The sequence below is a fragment of the Rattus norvegicus genome, chromosome 9 (genome assembly GCF_021556685.1).
Source record: "Rattus norvegicus strain SHRSP/BbbUtx chromosome 9, alternate assembly SHRSP_T2T, whole genome shotgun sequence".
NCBI lineage: Eukaryota > Metazoa > Chordata > Mammalia > Rodentia > Muridae > Rattus > Rattus norvegicus.
The window spans coordinates 93,965,136-93,985,902 of record NC_141542.1 but is presented as its reverse complement, the minus strand read 5'-3'; the positions used below and the strand labels follow the sequence as shown (position 1 = coordinate 93,985,902).

At 43.3% G+C, this 20,767-nt stretch overlaps 1 protein-coding gene across 3 annotated transcripts in view; it reads left to right on the top strand.

The window, feature by feature from the left end:
• Epha4 (Eph receptor A4) overlaps nucleotides 1-20,767 on the top strand; it is a 143,407-nt gene that overhangs the window by 95,688 nt on the left and 26,952 nt on the right. For all 3 annotated transcript variants that reach the window (XM_087566338.1, XM_087566337.1, NM_001162411.1), the window contains 3 exon segments: nucleotides 13,491-13,615; nucleotides 14,818-14,977; nucleotides 16,003-16,114. In XM_087566338.1, coding sequence (XP_087422464.1) covers nucleotides 13,491-13,615; nucleotides 14,818-14,977; nucleotides 16,003-16,114 — 397 coding nt within the window.

Here is a 20,767-nt window from a genome sequence, read left to right as displayed (position 1 = left end):
GGCCTTTGTCTCTTTGTTCACTCGCTGGTGGCTTCCCTGTGCCCTGTCTCTCACAGCAAAAGAGACAGTGGAAAGTGGAAGGCTAGTTCACAGCTCTTGCTCCGCACGTATCTCCGTCTTTGTGCTTAGGACTCCCTTATGCCTCCATACTGTGGGATCAAAGAGGAATTAAGGTTCAGCATCCCAAGCCTGGTGTTCATCTGCAGCTCTCTGTCTGCCTTGCCTTTCTGCTTGCAACATTCCATGTCATTGTCCAGACTCACCATTTTTTGTCAGCGCCATGGTTCTGTAAGCCAAGTGACATTTGGCTTTGCAAAGCTTCCACATTAGCAGGGAATGCATCAATTTGGCAGGGAAAGAGTCACCAACATCTTTCTTAAGACAGTAAGGCCCTGTCAGTAATCTCTATCCTATAATTTTGTGACTACTTTATTAGCCTTTCCCAAATAGTGCTATCTGAATTTTCTCTCTTCCCCACTGTGTTTCAGATGCACTGAGAGAATCATTAAACAAACAAACAAACAAAAAAAAAAAGTTTGAACATTTAGGTAAAGGGACTCAATTTCTCAATTTATTGCAACCCTGACTTTTGTGAGTAGCTTGTGCGAGCTCTTAAAATGACCATTAGAAAATAGGTGTCCTACTCTAGATACATACATCATATATACGTGATGGGGAATTGGATAACTTAGTAGATGACTAATGGGGCTTTGGACCTTTCTGCCTTTGGGTCACCTCCTCTTTGGATGTAGATTACATCCTAACTGTTCCAATGCCCGGCCACTTGGCAGCCATGAGTGACTATGTTAATGGGTTTGATTTCAGTCCAGGTCTTTGTCGACAGGTGCTCAGATCATAACGGACACTAATTGACTTCCTAGTGTTTCAACTTGGAAGATAGCGGGCCATCTCCGAGACAGCTCTAATGAAGGGGCAGTTCCTGATACATTCAGTCTTCCTTGAAAGACAAGAAACTAAACTTCCTAAGTGGGTACCCCCTAGAACCGTGTCTCTGCCTGGCTCCTTTAGTCCAAGAAGTAGGAAACGGGAATCTAATTTTGAAAATTCTTCCAATAACTCAGAATGGCTAATGCCTCTTGTCTCTGAGCTTTTCTTTTCCATTGTCCTGTACAAATGTCTACCACTTATGAAAACTGGTACTGTGTTTAGGGTTGTTAACCAGATCATGTATTCATAACGATAGCCACAAATGATGCTTATTGGCAAAGACTGTAAAGCTGTATTCTTGCCCTTGCAAAATGAAGGCCAATGTGAACAAAGGAACATGATACCCTCTATCAGCAAATTTCAAAGTCTGATCCGGGTGCAACTGCCATCTCAGCACTGAGTAGGTGAAACAGGAAAATGAGGGGAGGTTCAAGGTCATCTGTTACATAGCAAGTTTAAGGCCAGCCTGGGCTACGTGTGAACTTATCTCAAACAAAAACTACAAAGAATATCAAAGAATAAGATTGAAAGGAGACTCAACCATGATAAATTGTCTTGAATCTATCTACAAGTACATGTATCCAGAATAAGACATCAGTGGTTAGTCTAACTTGGGCATCGGCCTGAGACTGTATAACATTGTCTCTGGAGATTTTCTGGGTTTATCTATTAGCTGACTCCTTTTCCTCCTTCTTCCCCTTCCTCCTTTCACTTCCTCTTCTTCATTTACATCACAGATGATTCCGTTATCCTAAGTGGCAAAGTCACAACTGTCCTGAATTAGTTGACATCACACCTTAAACAATTCAAAACAACAGCAGTCACAGTCTATTTATGAAAGCCAACAGGTTCCTTTAGCAAATGTTAAATGCCTTACCCTCTACCGAATGTTACAGAGGTAAGAAAGCTAAAAGTAGCTAATGGAGAGAAAGGAGCGGGACTCTCTTGGTCAGTTTCTGAAGGTTTTCAAGCCTTTCTATGTGTAAATGTGGACATTTTTGAGTGTTGGAAGCAGGAGGCAAGAGCGAAGCTCTACTGGGCGCATCTATCTATCATGCTGGCGTTTAGAAGCTTGGTGATTAAAACATGTTTAATTGAGGACCGATCTAGATGCTCTGGATGTCAGAAAGCTAAATGTTGTAGCATTGTGCAGCATTGTCAGGGCGATTAGCAGCTGTCTGGGAAACAAAGCAGCCCTGGGTCCAGCTTTTCATTTTGCAGCCTTGGGAGGCACAGAGCTCTCCAGCTGGGCTGACAGTGAAGGAGTAAAGCCTCGGTGTATAGCAGTTAATCCTTCCCTCTCTTGGCCGCTCTGTACAAGAGGCTTCCTTTACATATTCCAAATGAATTTTGGAGGGCCTTGTGAGTCACGGAGGACTTGGCTTTGACAAGGGGGTTCTCTATCCAAGTCGTATACAGACAGGACAGTTGAAATACTCAATAAGTCTTCAATTTACGTGAGCTTGACATGAGCATTCTTCTCACTAGAAGCATCTAAGGTGGAAAAAAAGAAATGCTGTTATGCTGTTACCAGATTTACTGCCCTTAACTGTATCTTAATACAGTTGTCTTGTCAGGCAAATTCCTATAAAAGACCACCAAGAGGAAAGGCTTGTTTTCCTGTTGCCTCAAACTGGCATCCTGACTTAGCAGGAAGTACATGTGTGAAGTCCTGTGGTGTTTCTGTTGGCAAGTGTTGGGCTACACTTGTCAGAATGCACCAACAAACCTCTTGAAAAACACGCAGTGAAACAAAAAGCTCAGAAGGTACTCAGTGCAGGGATACCAGAGCAGGGGTCGGTGCTCTTGACTCCTTACAGAGTCCTGTGAGATTCTAGGACCATCCCTATGGTGGCAAATAAAGTAGTGTCCGTTAAAAGGGAAATGACAATGTAACTATTGTCTTCCCCAAGCGCAGGGATCCTGGTATTTCCGGCACGGTAACTCCGTTCTACAGAAGTGTCCCTCTTTCTTGACTTGTTTAGATTTTTCCTGACCAGGAAGGTTTACCAGGGGTTCGGGATCAGTCTTTCTGTGATAAGTACAGTAAATCACTATGTCCGATAACCTTAATATTTGTTTTATGGTCTTGTTGTCATGCCAATTGTGAACAAGAAAAGTAGGTGATATTCTCACTTGTCACCACTGGCATTGTCTCTAAGCAGACACCTATTGGATTATCACGTCACAAAGCACAGAACAACAGAATACTATGAATCTTCCAAAAACTTCACTTGTGCCACTTACCCCTCCTCCAACTCCAAATACTATTACTTTTGTGTTATCTTTTGTGCTATCTCCATTCTTTGAGTTAGTTCAATGGGAGGGGATTCAAAACCAAGAGGTATGTGATTTGTGTGTGAGCAGAGGCCATGTCTACTGACTTAGGAGGTTGGGAAAACCACCACAGTGACTCTGTGGTAGTTAGAACTACTTCTGTGGAAAGGAAAGTTAGCTTTTAAACATACAATTTCTCAGTCAAGGGCATGGTAGCACTGCCTTTAATCCCAGAGCTTTGGAGGCAGAGGCAGGTGGATCTCTGAGTTTCAGGCCAGACTGGTCCACAGAGTGAGTTTCAGGACGGCCAGGGCTACCTTCAAGACCTGCCCCCAGAAACCCACTTCTGCTAGCTTGGCCTCCATAATAAAGTTTCTATAACACTCCCAAATTGGTACCACCACTGGGGAGCAAATGTTCCCATGAGCCTGTGGGGGTACAGTTCCCACTCAAATCCTAACAGAAAGAAAGAAGATGTGCAGCTTTCTATAGACCAGTGGGTGAGAAGTGGGTGCTAGCATATGGCTCTGAAATTCACCAGTTACAGAATTATCTTAAGGAAGCTACACTACTTTGTCTCCTCATCTATAAGATGGGATAATAATAGTGCTTGCTTCAGGAAGTTGGTGGGAATTAATTCCTACAAGAGATTTTGAATAAGGCTTGGTACATCACTGCTGCCTAATGTGGGTTCATCGTGTGTGTGTGTGTCACTACAGACATGTGGTGTGGAGAAAAGATCCTTTGAGTCAGGTGTACTTGGATTTTTAACTCTTATAGCTTTGGTCAAATTATTTAATTTCTCTATGCTGAAATTCCTGAATTTGAAACACAAGAGTGATAATTATAGCTACTACAAGGAGTAGTTAAGAGTAGAAGGGTGCTGCGTGTGTGTGTGTGTGTGTGTGTGTGTGTGTGTGTGTGTGTGTGTGTGTACAGTGAGGGTGGACAGCTCCCTTCTCATTTCTGTGACCAGCTCTGACCCACATGGATCCACATCTTCAACTGTGTGCTGCTAATTATGCAACAGAGACGAAATTATCTCTATTTCTGAAGAGAAAAGCTAACCCAACCCTACTCTCCTCTCTATCTCATATGGATACAGGCTCAGCCAAATCCCTTGGCCCAGTATTTTGTCATTTTGATGAGCTTACTTTGCCGAGCCTACTGTTGGAAGAAGGCTCATGTGTCCCCGCAGAGCCTCAACTTCTGCCTCTGGCCCTGCTCACCTCAGGGTAACATGCTCCAGTTCTTCACAAATGAGTGGGGATCTGTCCGTCATCCATAGCCAGGAACTGGAAGGAACCTGGACACCATTCTGGCAACTTCAGACCACAGATCAATCTTTAGTTGGCCACAGTACACTACACTTCATTTGAGTTCATTGTTATGAAAATGTCTTTTTTTTTTTTCCGGCTAAATGGCCCCACTTTGCTCCAATGGGCACCTGCTGTAGCCCTCAACACCCACAAGTGGGTTACTGCAATGAAACATAATTTCTTGCTGAAGTCACATTCAGTTGGTGGGGAGAGCTGGCATCAGGGCCTCCAGGAGAGGCCGAGGTTGGCATCAACCTCCAGTTGGCAGATTACAGATGAGAGAGAATGGAGAGTCACAAGGGGGATATTCATGAGCGAGTCTAGAAAATAAGTAATTACTTCAACCAAATTCCATAGTCCCAGACTCAGTCATATGATCGTCATTGGATACAAAGGGAGTCTAGGAATGTGGTTTTTTTGGCTGGGCAGCTCCATCTTTGAAACAGCTATTAGGATAAAGGGAACTCACATCTCTGGACAGTAAGTAAATGGAGAGGGTCCTGCTACCTCCCACCGCAGCACACAAGCCCTTTAAACGAAAGTTAAAAACATCACATCCTATTGTTCCAAGTTTTATAGATGACTTTCCGTAAAGAGTTGAAAATAATTTGCTGTCTACCTCTTGGCAGTGGGGGTGGGAGGAAAGGCAACTGTATTAAAGCTTTGATTCCACATTAAGCCAAAAATAAAGACCGGGTGACAGCCCAGCCGTACCCTTCAGTAAACATTCGCATGCCCTGCCTGCGTTGTAGTATTTGTTGAAAATACATGCTGCACTTCCCTCTAAAAAAAATCACTGTCTGGGAAAGATGCAATCGTCCTGTGTTTCAAAGTTTTAAAATTAATCCATATGGATCCATCCGTATTTAAATGTAAATAGATGTCATTTAATTCAGACTCTTCTGAAGATTTTGGCTGAAAATCAAGCTGTGTGTTTTTTGTCAATGTGACAAACAGCAGATGATACAACTTTTGGTTTTCTGTACCTTTTGTTTAGTTTGTCTTTTTTTTTTCTCCCCTCCAATTTGGGGTGGTTGTTGTGGGGTTTTGTCTGTTTGTTTCCTTTGTTTAGTTTTTTTTTGAGGCAAGGCCTCACATTGTAACTCAGTCTGATCTTAAACTATTAAGCCCAGCATGGTTCTGAAATCAGGATCACCTTCTTGCCTCCGCCCGCTGGATTACAGATGTGTACCACCAAGCCCAGCTGCTTTGTCTCAAAAGGATACCGTGCTCACGGGATGCCGTAATTTAACAACTTAAGGAAGAGCTGTAGGGCTTAGGGTAAGGTTCTCACACAGGGATCCTGGGGCAGTTGCGTTTGAGTTTTTAAAGGAATTTACTTGATGGGGGAGGGCGGATAGCAAAAGTAATCTAACTGATCGAATGTGCTACAAACATGTGTGTCTGAAGCTTTTAAATACCATAAGAATAATAGTGTAGATAAATACTATAAGAATAATAGCAAAACAAAACAAAACAAAAACACAAAACAGAGTGTGTAGCCTCTCCGAGGTGCTCAGGAGTTAGGTCCTTGTGCCATACATACTTACTGAGTCCATGAGAAATTCTTCTCTCTCCTTGAATGTGGAAGGAAGCCATGACTGTTAGCACCAGCATTCTTAGCTTCTCTGCGGTGTAAAACCTTTAATCACCAGGATATCATTAGTGCTCCGAAGCACTTCATTTTGGTGCTTGACAACATTTTAAAATGCACAAACCTTTGAGATGAAGCAAATCAGAGCTGTGGCGTTGACTTGAGAGAGGAAAGACTGAACAAAACCCACCTTAAAACGGCAAGTAATTAAATTTAAATATGCTGTTTGAATAAAGCAGAGGTATTTATAAACTGTGCATTCAGTTTTCCTATTAGGAAGAGAGCCCTGAAGTATTTAAATTCAGATTCCAGGGCAGGAGGAAGGAATTAGCCGCCGCGCTGTGGCCAAGTCATCTTCAGGCCAAACAATGACCATGTACCCTTGACATCTGCTCATTCAGGCTTCTAGACTTGGAAGGGCTGATTTTGCTCTTCCACCATTGCCCCCAAACCTAATTTGAGCCAGGATTGAAAAGCAGTTGGGTTATTTGAGCTCTTTTCTTTTGCCCTATAAATATACACCCCAACAGTTTTCACTCATAGCTCACGATGCTTGCAGGACACAAGAAAGGAATGGACTACGTAACAGCCTAGGAGTTAAGTACATCTTAACCTGGGTCTTTTCTCCTTGTCTCCTTTTCTGTTGTTCCCCATCCCCATTTGGGTATCACAAGCACCAAACTGAGGCAGTAAAATGACTTGTAGGTGTTTAATGGCAAGTCATTGAGGAAGTGAATAAAAGAAAATTGCAGTATTCACATCAGTAGGGAGCAGGGAGAAGTGCTGAGCTTTGAACCAAAGAAAGTTAAATTTGCCATGTTCTTACAGGGAGCCACCTCTGTTTGACATCAAAGCATCCCCTGTAATTCTTCCTCCCGGTGAAATGTGCCACCGTTAGTCACGATGGAGCCCTCTAATCTATGCGGTTTCTGTTTATCCAAAACACACTCGGAGATAAAACCACATGTGCCTTCTGAATGTTTTGTGGTCTTTCGCAAACCTGATGCAACTTTAGGTGCAGAGCAAATGGAGAGTCTAAATTCTCATTTTCTCAGGGATATGTGGAATTCTGAGTGTCTTAATGGGGGTTGGCGGAAGTTGGGGAAATGTGTGAGGTTTATCTTGGTTTTCTATTAGACAGCTCGATCCATTCAGCTTCCAAACTTGAGTGAACTTTCCCTTTTATCTTCTCTAGGTTTTGCTTTATTTCACAATAATTTTACTTGTTTCCGTTGGTGTGGGGAAAGACAGTCCATTCCAATTGTTTAATCTTGGCGCTCCTCGTCTGACTGCAGAGGGCTCTTATGTGGCGTGATGGGTGTTCCCAGGGGACATACAGCGATGTCTCCCACTCCAGCCACCTGCCTGCAGTGGTCCATACAGTCTTAGATGGCAAGAGGAAAGCTGGGTACCTTCCTGGGTTGCAGGAAATGACCTAGAAATCCCAACTACGCCCTTCCTCGCAATTAAGCCGGTTAGGAAAACTATTTGCATCCACCCTAGAGGTACAGATGAGAAACAGTGAGTAAATTGTCAACACCTCTGTCATCCTAAAGAGCAGTCCCTCAGAATGTCTGGAGCAGGTGCAGCGAAGCCTGGCTTTCCCGTTAACTTACATTTGAATGACATTTTACAGCCTGCGTGTTTGAAAAGTGTTCAGAAACGTCACATGGACCTCGCAAACAAAGATCCCATTTATAATTAGGACTGTCATCTGCTTCACCGCCTATTGTCAATGTCTTGGTTAAGCTAAGTGACAAAACTAAACCCACAAAAGGTCAGGAGAGGTGGAAGCTGAAGGGGAGGGGATTGAAGGAACACTGGAGGCTGGCACTTAATATTCAGGAAATGCTTCACTGTCCACAACAAAAAAGTAGATCAATTTTAAGATTTAGCTTATTATTATTCACTCCAGTGTACTGACCACAGTACTCTATGCTGGACACCCCGAATCCTGAGCTGTAGTGAAAAGCAGCATTCTAGCAGCTTAAGCTTGTGTCTAGAGTCTTTTACTAATGAAACGTTTGGGCAAGAAAAGATGAGAGACATCTTCAAGATGGAAACTTATTCGTTTCCATCATTGTAGAATGAGACACATTTTCCCTCCTCAAATTTTTTTTTAAGTCAGTTGAGCATTCTACCCAATCATTTAGGTGAAAAATATTTAAGGTATACGGATTGAATAATTATTTTTCTTCTTTATCCTTCCTTCCTCCCTCCCTCCCTCTCTCTCTCTCTCTCTCTCTCTCTCTCTTTCTTTCTTATGCATTGGAGGAGGTCTTCCACACAGAACCAGAGAGAAAATTTCTGTGCGTTTGTCCCAGCTTCACCCTATGTATCCTGCTTCCTCCTCATGAAAGTCTTTTGAGACAGGGTCTCATCCGGCATGAGCTGGCCCTTGGATTTACAGTGCAGCAATATTTAACCTTGAGTCTCTGACCTGTATCGACCTCTCCAGTGCTTAGATTACAGACGTGCTCCACTGTTTCTCAACGTAGATGTCAGAAAAGACTTGACCTTACCACACTGGCCTTACCTCGGTGAGAACTACGTTGTGACCCCTGGTACCTTTCTCCTTATCCCAGCCTCCGGCCCCAGTACTGTCTTGTCCTATGCAGTGCTTCTCCAATATAAATTCCTAAGCAGAGACATAAAGCTTACTCTTTTTTTTTTTTTTTGAATGGCTGAATTGTCATGTCGGTATGGTTTGTAAGTAAAAGAGGAAATGAAGAATATCCTTGGGGTTAAAAAAAATTTCCCTTGGTACTAAGAAGAAGTTGCTCTCTTACCCACATCTCAAACTAGGACAATTGTCATCTGTTTGCTATTCAGAACATTGCCACAAAACCCTGGAAATTATGGGCATAATTGAATGAGAACATACATCTTTATTTAGATATCACCCTCTCATCCTGCTTGCCTTTACAAGCTTCATAGCCACCTTTCCCTACCCATAGATTACCAGTTAGTGTCATTATTCCTTCTCACTGTGTGTTACAGCAAAGTTCTGGCGTTTAAAACGGGCAGACATACATTGAACTGGGGCATAGTTTGATGGTAGAGTACTTACTTGCAAAGAATTCACAGGGCTCTGGGTAGGATCCCAGCACTACAATGAAGAAGAAAAGATGACGACGATGATGATGGAGTGGTGGGATGGTGGGATGATGATGATGATGATGACGACGATGACGATGACAACGACAATGATGACAATGTAAGGTTAAAACCTGGTGTGGTGGTATATCTTTATAATCATAACACTCAGGCAGAGGCAGGTGGATCTCTTGAGTTCAAGGTCAGCCTGTTCTACAGAGCAAGTTCCAGGACAACTAGAGCTAGACAGAGAAACCCTGTCTCAAACAAACAGAACCAAGCAAAACCAATACATTTCTAGATGGCCTGGGGAAGGGCAGGTGTGCATAGGTATCAGTGATGGCATTAGGGTGGTCCTAGAGCAGGACCATTGAGCTCTAACAAAGGCTGGGTTGCTCTATATAAAGTTAGGGTTTTTTGGGGCTGGGGATTTAGCTCAGTGGTAGAGCGCTTACCTAGGAAGCACAAGGCCCTGGGTTCGGTCCCCAGCTCCGGAAAAAAAAAAAAAAAGTTAGGTTGTTTTTTTTTTTTAACATTCTCAGTAATTCTGAGTATGCCAAGGTCAGGATCTCAAGTCAGTGCCTGGATAGCCTCAGTGTTTCTTGAATGCTGGGTAATCTCACATTTTAACAAAGTTTGGCAGGGTGAGAGTACCCAGGGAAGGCTGATAACATAGGTTCAGTTACGTTTTATATTGTTATGATTATCTGTCATTAATTAGGAGTGATAACAGTCCTTAACTCATTAATGGGAAGTTTCCTTGCAATATAACACAGTTTCAGATAAATATTACATATTCATGATACACATTGTTGGGGACTGGAGGGTGGTGGTACATGGGTAGTGTAAGAAGACCGATGCTTGGGAACAACTGGACTAAGGGACCAACTGGGACATTCCATTGCCAAGTGCCTCGTCGAGGGAAATGAGCTGCAGGCAGGCACACGCAGCAAGCTGATGGCTTCCAGATGTAGAATTGGAGACTGCGTCGGAAACAGGATAGATAGAAAAAGGCAAGGGGCGAGCCCATATGTGGCTTGTGATGTGGAGGACATCCAAGTTGCCTCTTTCCCAAAGTGGCAGGATGGCAGAGCTGACGTTTTCCCAGGCCCGAGTTCTTCCCAGGGGAGGGACAGAGATCTTCTGTGAGAGGGCTCCATGTGCAAATGCCTGCCTGACTTAGGTATATTTCCTGTCCTTACCAGCCCATAGATGGCTTTTGTCACTGTGCCCAGTTAAACACCCTGTCCTTCCCCCAAGAACAGCTGTTCAATCAAGAATTCAAATGTAACAGTCACATCGAGGGGCACTTTTGGTAAATTAGAGCTATGCATTCTGTATTTCTGTAGATGGTCCCAAACACCAAGCATCAACTCCAAATTCTTCGGACTGGCCTCATCCGATCGGTTTCACTGTCTTTCCTTCCCACTGCGTTTCTCTTTTGTTTCTCTCTCTCCTGCATTTCTATGACAGATCCCTTCTGTCCATTTTGTCCCATCAATACATATCAATTTCCCAAGTAAGCATACATTGAGCCTATTCTGTTAAAGGAGATTGTATTGTCTCCCTGCTTGAGAATTTCCAATAGCCAGGCTGAGCTCAGATCCCTTTTGAGCGGCTGCAGGAATGCTGCTGCTCCAACTTCAAAAATGGAAATTGGATTCATTTCCCCGTGCTGCGGTGTCCTCATAACGGAGCCAGAGAGAAGCCATTTTAGTTCAGCACCACTCTCTGGGGGTATCCAGGCTACCGTTGCCCAGAGACTCTGTCAATTTTTTTTTTTTTTCAGGATCCAACCCAGACTGTTTCTGAGAGAAAGTTCATTTGATAATTTTCTGATTTGCTTCCCTCCTGCCTCTTCTGTAATGGCTTCACTTTTCTATTTCATTTCCCAATCTCGAACTTCAGAGCTTAAAGAGCCCCCTTTCACGGAGTGTATGCTAAAGTGCTCTGTTAGGCAATATATTTATTACCTGGAGTGAAATGGCTTTTCACAGCCAGGCGGCCTCCTGAGCCTGGCTGCCTCTCTACCTCTATATTTAAGAAACTTGCTTCTTGAATTCTATAGGATAAAAGTTCTATGCCAACCAGCACAGAAAAAGAAAGAAAATGTGTGTGTGTGTGTGTGTGTGTGTGTGTGTGTGTGTGTGTGTGTGTGAGTTAATACATCTAACGAGCACATTTCCGTTCTTCATTTTCCTCAGATGTTCAGTGGCTTCCATATGTCTGCTGCATACAGCTTTGTTCATCCAGTTGGGGTATTACTAACCTTGGCCTTGCCTTTGATGGAGACCATGTGTATACACTGTATCTTTCAATGGTGTTTATGTCTGAGTTCCAATCTGGAATAGCTTTGGATATGAGGGGGGGAGATGGATGTTGGGAGGGGTGTCTGAACTTGAACTTGTGTTTCCATCCTAGGGCATCCCTAACAGAGATGTCAGGCTGTCAGTATCTGCCTCTAGGAGACATCACTGAACGGGTCTCTCCACTCTACTCTGTTGCTAGGATACATAAGCATCATGTATGGTCAGGCAGGTCTGGACTCCTTCTATATCTGTTTCTGGTGTTAACTTATTTTACTTTGTCCTTTCTGCATTGCAAGTTGGAAGCCCTATGGGCACATGGGTGGATAACATTCATTTCTTGGAAGCTCGTTTTCACATTCTCACAGTTTGGGGAATAAGGTGAATATGCATTCAATTTAGCGAGCCCCCTAATCTCTGGTGCTTGAGGCCAGCTTTGTGAGCTAAGATGAAGGATTCCTCTTCTCTCTGGGGATCACACGTTGTTGGCACTGGCCCATGTCTGTCATAGCAGTCCTTGCTAACAGCTGGCCAGAGATGACAACTCACAGGAGAGATGCGAGCATTGGGCAGCCTGGTTTCATAAATCTCTAGTATGTACCACCTTTCCCCCACCACCCCAGTAGCATACCCAAGGAAACTGGTTTCATGTTATTCTCGGTGGAAAGGAAGCTTTGCTGCCCACCAGGAACGAGAACAACTTCAGCCTCTTGTAAAATAGTCGCATAATGTCGCATAATGTCACTTAGGTCCAGAGAGACCATCATGGATTTTATTCGTGTTCTTCTTTATTTGCGTGGCCATACTTAAATGGAGAAGTCTTGCTGTAATTAAGCAGTACTTTTATTTGTATTGGAAAGTGTATAAATCGCTTGCCTTCCAGCATTCCCACGGTAACTGTGGAAGAATGGCAAATCCCTCTGCTTGTATAAACTTAAGTATCAATCAGTAAGATGCCTCAGCACTTGGAGGTAGGGTAGAAGGCTTGCTTGGCTTGAATGGAGATTTGCCTGAGGCCGCTATGACTTGTAAAGGGACACCTCAGGCAGGGAGCCTGGTACCCATGGCACAATAGCAAGAGCAGTTTCAGGAACTAGGAAGACTGAGCTCCTAAAGTCACCCAACCCTTGGCTTCACAGTTGATTGTGTGTGTGTGAATACACACCCATTTCCATGTCCAGTTTTGCAGTGGTCATAGGAGGACCTCAGGTATAGAAGAACATCCACGGCCCATGTCTTAAGGTTTCCATTTCTGTGAGGAAACACCATGACAAAGACAAGTCTTTTAACGGCAAACATTTAGTTGGGGCTGGATTACAGTTTCAGAGGTTTAGTCCATTATTATCATGATAGGAAGCTTGGCAACTTGCAGGCAGATGTGGTGCTGGAGGAACTGAGAGTTCTACATGTTGATTTGAAGGGTGTAGAAGGGTTGTCTTTTGCACTGGGCAAAGCCCACCTCTAGTGACACACCTCCTCCAACAAGGCCATGCCTCCGCCAATAAGGCCACACCTCCTAATAGTGCTAAAATTAAAACCAGGAACCTATGGGAGCCAAACCTAGTCAAATTTCCACAGTCCTCTGATCCTTCCCCACTCACCTCTCTCCTTCCAGAGTTACAAATCAGTGCCAACCACACCCAGCTTTTCTGTGGGTACTGGCAATCCAAACTCAGGTCCTCATGATTGCAGAGCAAGCCTTACCCCTTCCCCACAGAGCCACGCCCTCAGTCCCCTCACAGATGATCTTTTAAAGACAATCCCTATACAAAGGAAGGTCTAGAGGCAACGGCATTGATAAATGCTCTTGTCTGGAGAAGGGCACCGTGGCCAGCAGGAAGGCAAGCACTCTGAAGCTGAGTGAAATTGTTGAGTAGTGGTTCCTAAAGTATGTTTCTTTCCAAAGTAAAATTATTATTTCGGTCTGTCTTTCTTTTTTCTCCCCAATAGCACCATCATCCATTGCTTTGGTCCAGGCTAAAGAAGTTACAAGATACAGTGTGGCTCTGGCTTGGCTGGAACCAGATCGACCAAACGGAGTCATCTTAGAATATGAAGTGAAATATTATGAAAAGGTATTTCTTTCTTCTTTGCCTTCTTCCTCTCTCTCCTTCCCTTTCTCTTTCTGTTCCTTTCTTTGTGTTGTTCAAGTGTTAGGCAGTTCTACATCACGAAACAGCAGTAAAAGAGAATCAAATGCATCTCAATTCCCAACAAATCTGATTATGAAATGTAATATTTGGCTCGTTATCTTGAAAAACACACATAATGTTCTAATGTAATTATATTTTCTTTTGAGTACAAGAAATCAAGACCTAATCTATATACCTTCTATCATGGAGCATGACTCATAACTGCTAAAATAATGATATGTTTAAGCAGATCACTGCTGTTCAAAATAAAGGTGTGGGTTTTGATGACTTCTAACAGAAAATTGGCTGAGGGAAATTACATTCTTCAGCCCTTTATAGAAAGGCATTAATTTAGCAAATAATTTGTCTCTTAGTGGACAGAGTTCTGAACAGAGTTATTTACATCCAGGCTTGTCCAGAATATGAACAATCAGCCTCCCCCTAACCCCACCTCAGATTTTTTTTTTCAAGACAGTGTTTCTCTGTGTAGCCCTGATGGTTCTGAAACTCACTTTGTAGACCAGGCTGGCCTCAAATTTAGAGACACAGCTGCCTCCTGCGTGCTGGGATTAAAGGAGTCTCTTATTGGCTTCCTTATTTGAAGTAGAAGGGGGACTGGATTATTTAATTGAAATCAGATTATAATAATTTTTACTACTTTCCAGACAGCAAAGAGGCCTTTATAAGGGAGGCAGGGTGTCAAGCAGAAGGAATAGAACTGGGTGGTTCCCAGTTCCCAGTTGTGTCCCAGTCCGTTGCACGTTAAGGAGAACTCAGAGGACACGTGGGATAAGGGTCTGAAATAAAAGATCATGATGCCAATTTCAATTTCTTAATTTGGAAGAAAAAAAAAATCATCGGCCATCACTTGATATTCCTTTCAAAAACAGATGGATTCATTCTCGAAACTCTCAAAAGATTATAAATAAAAACCTAGAAGGATCAATGTCAACAATGACCCTGAACTCGTTCTTTTAACCTGTAAAAAGCGACTCCAATACTTCAATACTGCAGAGCATTGCGGAGAACATGGGGCTTAGAGAGTGTACCCAGGGTCTTGTCACTTGCTTGCAGACTCCTGGGGATCTGGAGTCAGAGGACTCACTCATTTCGCACCTCGCCAATTATGTTTTGCTCTAATGTAGGATCAGAATGAACGAAGCTATCGCATAGTTCGGACAGCTGCCAGGAACACAGATATCAAAGGCCTGAACCCTTTGACTTCTTATGTCTTCCACGTGCGAGCCAGGACCGCCGCTGGCTATGGAGACTTCAGCGAACCCTTGGAAGTCACTACCAATACAGGTAACAGAGAGCACCCAGGCGCCACCCACTCATTTATAGGTTGAACCCCACTCTAGTGAAACCCAAAGAGCTAAGTCTAGGTTGTTTTTCTAGGTAAGCATTTAGCTCCGGTGGATATTTGCATGAAACAGAATAGCCAGTGTCTACCTCGTGCTGTTTGAAGGAGAATATTTTTCATAAGAGTTTCCCGTCTGTCTTCCTACGAACGAAAAACAATGTCGATGTTTATCTTTTTGAACCTTCTACCAACCATGGATAATGGGTTTGCTAACCTGACTAATTGAAGGTTCTGTAGTCACCCCACTTTAAGAAAAAGAGTTTTCTTCCTGAGAAGATTAAAGAAGGAACCAAAATTACCCTTTTTCCCCCCTCCTACTTATTTCTAGGAATCTGTTTAAATAGTGTCATTAGTGTGCATGTGTTTTTAAGTCCTTTGTATAGCAACATTAAGTCTTGCTCCCTGGAGAGCTGGAATGGCTAACTGAACACAAGTTTACAGAGCGAGAGCTCTCCACCTCCTTAATTACTTAACCCAGACTGGGCCTACTTGATAAGGAGATGGCTAGGACAGAATTTTCAACGTCTGTTACAGACACAAATTGTTCTTATTGGCAGATTATTATGTGAGGATGAAGAAGACAGATGGGAAAGTTGGGGTGACTGTAAGGGACACTGTCATCCTCGGTGTTATACAGGAAGGCTAAAAGGAAGGGGGGGTGCTTTGAGCTGTCCTCTAATAGGTTTGATTTGAACAGCTGTGGATGAAGGTAGAACAAACCTTAGGAATTTTCCAAGTGTGCTTTTCACCAAGGAATATAGGTTTTCATTACGTGAGAGTTTCGGCCTCAAGAAGATATTAAGGCATCAATATATATATTTTTATACTCATTGCAGAGTGGTTGTGTGTGGGATTTGCTTAGCAGATGCTGTGGCAATGGATGTACTAACATGGATGTCGAATGAGCTAACAAGTTCCACCTCTTCCGACTGCCCCCTATATGTGACCCCCTGTAATTGTCTTCCAGTGCCTTCCCGAATCATTGGCGACGGGGCCAACTCTACCGTCCTGCTGGTCTCCGTCTCTGGCAGTGTAGTACTCGTGGTCATTCTCATTGCGGCATTTGTGATCAGCCGTAGGTAAGGACAGAAGCGCCTCTGCCTCCTTCCCAGCTTTCTGCAGGAGGCTTGTGTCTTCTCTTGCATGCCGGTACCATTTAGCTCTTGGTTGAGCCTAAACTCTGCATACACCCAAAGGTGAGAAAAGCTGTATAAAATGCAGGCCCCAGAAGTGGAGCATGGATTTGTTTCCTTCTATAAGATAGCAGTGGTTGTTGCCTGTGTCAAAGCGCTGTTGGCAAGGAACCTTGATAAACATGTTAGGTACCACAGGAACACTAGGTGTTTCAGCATGATATTGGTTAACAAGAATTGGTAAGAAATGGGAGCACCGCTCCTCCCCATCTCTCATCTGACGGCCTCGGCATTTTCAGAACTCTCATTGATCATTCCGGGCCCAGTGATGTTTCTCTTGGAAGAGAATCCGATTGGGCAGCATATGTATCCCGTGTGCCTTTAAGAAGGTGTGCGTTGATGCTTGCAAGAGAAAGAGAAATAGCGATGGCTTGGTTGCATGGTCTTGGGAGCAACCCTCTTCCTATCACCTCTGTCCAGTTGTTCACGCTGACCAATGGTGTCACGGGGTACAGATTCTCAGCAGCAGCCATGACGATTCTTGTCTTAGCCACTCCTCACCGTATCCCACCCTCACAGTTTCCCACAGCACGGCTTTTGTTGTAAATATGATCTTCTTTACTACAAAGCTCTTCAAGTGACAGAGGATGACAGCAATGTAAAGGAAGATAACGGTCCTTATCCTTGTTGCTCATAGTTGGAGCTCTGTTTAGACCCCAACAGCCATGCTTGGCCCTCAGGCCACCCACCGACTGTCAGATTGTCCCATCCCCCTGCTGATGATCTCACCCATGTCTCTGGCTGTCTCTATTACATTTGCAAGCCACAGTGCTATTACTTCGCATGGACGTGCATTGACATTAGGATGATGAACCGATGTAAGAGTTTGCCTGAGTGGCCCAGGCATCTTCTACTATCTTGATTCCATGTCTGTTTGTTCACTCCAGTACTAGCACACAATGAGACGATGTATTGCTCTGTATGGTGGCTCTGTGTTCGTCATTGGCTCCATTCCTCATTCTTTGCACAGTCTGTAAGTAGGCATAGTCAACTAGAGCTGTGAGATTACATCTCCAAGAAGGAAAAATGTGAAAGGCGATCAAGACTTTTCTTTATCTGCGGCCCTGTCGTGAGATTTTGTTTCTGTATACGTGTCATGTAAGGGATGCATTGTGTGGTGCACAGGAAGTAGTGCTTGGTCCTGAGCTTGTCCATTTGCAGGGAGAAGAATGAGATGGGGTAGACTGGGGCTAGAAATTGGCCACTGTGTGATGCTTAGGGCACATGAGCACTTCATGCACTCGGCAAATGAACTCATCTTGTACATTGAAGTCATCGTATGGTCCAGCTTTTCTGTAAATTTCTTTTCTTTCTATTCTTTCACATATTTTTTTTTGGTTGTTTTGAAAGTGTCCCCAAACACAACAGTCAGATTCAAGCAGTTAGAGAGATAAGTCACTCCTGTCGCTGGTCCATGTCAAACATTAGCTTTGGTGAGAAGAAAGAAAAGCAGCAACATTAAAATGCAGAGGGACAGAATTATTAAAAATTGGGGCTGCAGAAGGCAGCATCCTCAAGTCTGAGGACTTAATTACCTTTGTGCTTTTATTGATCATTTTATTATGGAAGGGAAGAGCGGCAAACGGATGCATGAGATTTCCAATTATGAGGCCATCCCCTCCTTAGAGAATTGAGCCTGTCAGGTTACCTAGTGATGATTCCTGCTCCTTCTCCCCCATTAAAAAAGAAAAAAAGTCACTTCCCAAGACTGATAAACACTGCTTGGTGATTGGTCCTCGATGGATCAGTTTTTAGAAAATGAAATGTCAGCCCCTTGCCCTCATATTGATTCTTCCTTAGTCCCAGCCATAAAGCTGTCAGGGGAAGGGCTGCCTGGAGCCAGGTAGCTGACAGGCCTGCAGCGCCAGGGTGCTCACTCAGCTAATTCTTCTTGCTACCAGGCTGTCTGCTTTGTTTATCTGGGACAGCTACATGTATTTAAATAGGACAACAGGTGAGCAGAGAGGAGGAGACAAAGAAGTGTGACCCAGGCCTTCAGTTAGAGTACAAATGACAGGTAATAAATGGCACCTTGAAACGGTCTTGCCCGGCCTAGGCCAACAGTGTGAAGAAGTCACAGACTGAGCATCTGATCCTCAAGAAGCCAGGTCACCTTTGCCTGTCACCATCTCTTGCTTCTGAGAGCCACAGAATGTTGCTGTCGGAAAGGATGGTGGAAGCCAGGCATGGTGACACTGAGCACTAGGGAAGCTGAGGTAGGAGGATTGGGAAGTTGGGGCTAGCCTTTGTCTATAGGGAAGCAGAGCCCTTGTGAGCTGAGTCGAATCTCACAGTTGTTGTTGGCATGTCAGTGTGGATGGAAAAAGACTCAGAGGAAGAAAAAGCTCGAGAGCTTCTGGTGGCCACCAGGAGAAAAAAATCTGTTTGTTGCTAATTTGTTATTTAAGGGGAAACTGCCTCAGGCTCACACAATTGGCATGTTGCTAGATTTTAAAATAATTGGTGTTTATTTATTTTATTGTATTCATTTAATTTATGAGAAGCCAGAACTTGAGGTAAGCAGGAATAATCCCCTCTTTCAGTCAGAAGGTTCAGCTTTCTTTCCTTTTCTTTTGTTTTTCTTTTCTCTCTTTCATTCTCTTTCTTCTTGGCCAACTTGAACATGCATTTAGGAATTTTTGATCAAAGAATGAAATTATTGCATTTAGAGATTTTAAGTATTCAACAGCAAGCAACATGAAATGCTGCCCAGCTGTGGCAATTATGTTGACTGAGATGTTTTTACAACCCATATATAATGTCAAGTAAATAAGTTAATTAATGTACTTTCAATTTTTTATATTTTATCTATTGTGTATGCTCGTGTTTGTAGAGGTCAGAGGACAACTTGCAGGCGTCTGTTTTCCTCCTCCTCCCCCTCCTCCTCCTCCTCCTCCTCCCCCTTCTCCTCCTCTTCTTCCATGAAGGTTCTGGGAATCGAACTCCAGTCTTCAGGCTTGGCAGCAGATGCCTTTAACCAGTGAATTGTCTCAACAGCCTCTAATTTACATAGTATGGCATCGTAGACCCGTGCTTATGTTATCATTGCAGTAGGATATGTGCTTTACAGAGCACCCACTGGACCTTGCTATAGATGTGACAATGGAATACTATCACGAGAACTTTTATCCCAACTATATACATATTCTCTTAAAGAATAAATCACCGTTTCCCTATTTACATGTTTATATATTTGTGGTCTCATATTTAACCACTTTCCTTACTGCTTTTAAACATCTCTTTCAAAGGACTGTTAATAGTTATATAATTAAATGCAAGTTGAGACCCAGGACCTCCCAGACTGAAAGACTCTGAATTAAATTTCTCTGATAGCCCTTCCCCTGCAATAGCAATGATTTCAGATTACTTGAAGGTAGTCTTTTTTCTCTAATATTTATTTAATAAACATGTACGTGTATATGTGTGCTCATGTATGCCACAACATGCATGTGTGGGTCAAAGGACAATTTGCAAGGTAGAAGTTTTCTTCTACCACAGGATTCCCAAAGATCAAGCACAGGTCCTCAAGCTTGGTAGCAAGTATCTGTACCCACTGAGCCATCCTGTTGTCCTTCAACAGTGTTTTATTGCTCAAACATGGGAAATAATATTAAGAAAATGACTAAAATATAAGAAGAGTCCTTGGGTATTCTTAAAGGTCTCTGGTTAAGGGACAGAATGATCTGATTAAAACATGCACTAATTTCAAAATGGCCCAATTACGATACCAGCAGCCCTACTGGACTTCCATTTGTACAAAGGTTATAAAATGACTCTTTCATCAGATTACAAAGGACCACATTGATTTTAAGGAAAACGATGTAGCATCCATGGAAAAATTTAGATGTTTATCTGGACCCGTGATGTTTGAATTGGATGCATGAAACAAGTTCCGATTTAATTTGTCTCATATCCAAGTTTCACACTCTGCACTTTGGAGCTGACAGACAGCTCAAGTGATCCTAAAAGAGATTCTGCTCAGCCTATGTCCACTTCCTTCCTTGAGCCTTCGTATGCATCTCTGGGATGATATGGTCACATAGAAATGAATACACCTAAATGTTTGCCCAAGTGGACTCTGATAGCCTCACGTACATCCCCACAATTGGGAGGCAACTGATTCCAGAGAAACTTTTCCAAGCAACTTGCAAGCAAGCACGGTGGTTCGATTCCAGCTCCATCAAATTGCTGCCTGGGAGTAGCCATTAGGCATCTTTTGATGCAGGAACCGTGGCAGCTTGAGGAAGGGGAAGAAGGATGTGGTGTATGAATCTTTGTGGGAGAGCCTCCTGAACTCTAGAAAGGGTCCCTACAGGAGCTACACGCCTTACTACAGCTTCATCTTTAATCTGCACTTTAGTGAATAAATTACTTACCTTTTACTAATTAACTTTGGAACCATGAAGCACATTCATCAACTCTGCACTTGAAGAGAAGAAAGTTGGTATTTTGATAAAAAGTGAGACTTAAGGGCAGCCCCTGCCACACTCCTGTCTTCTTACTTATTTTATTGAGTAGTCACGGTGCCAGGAAGAGCAC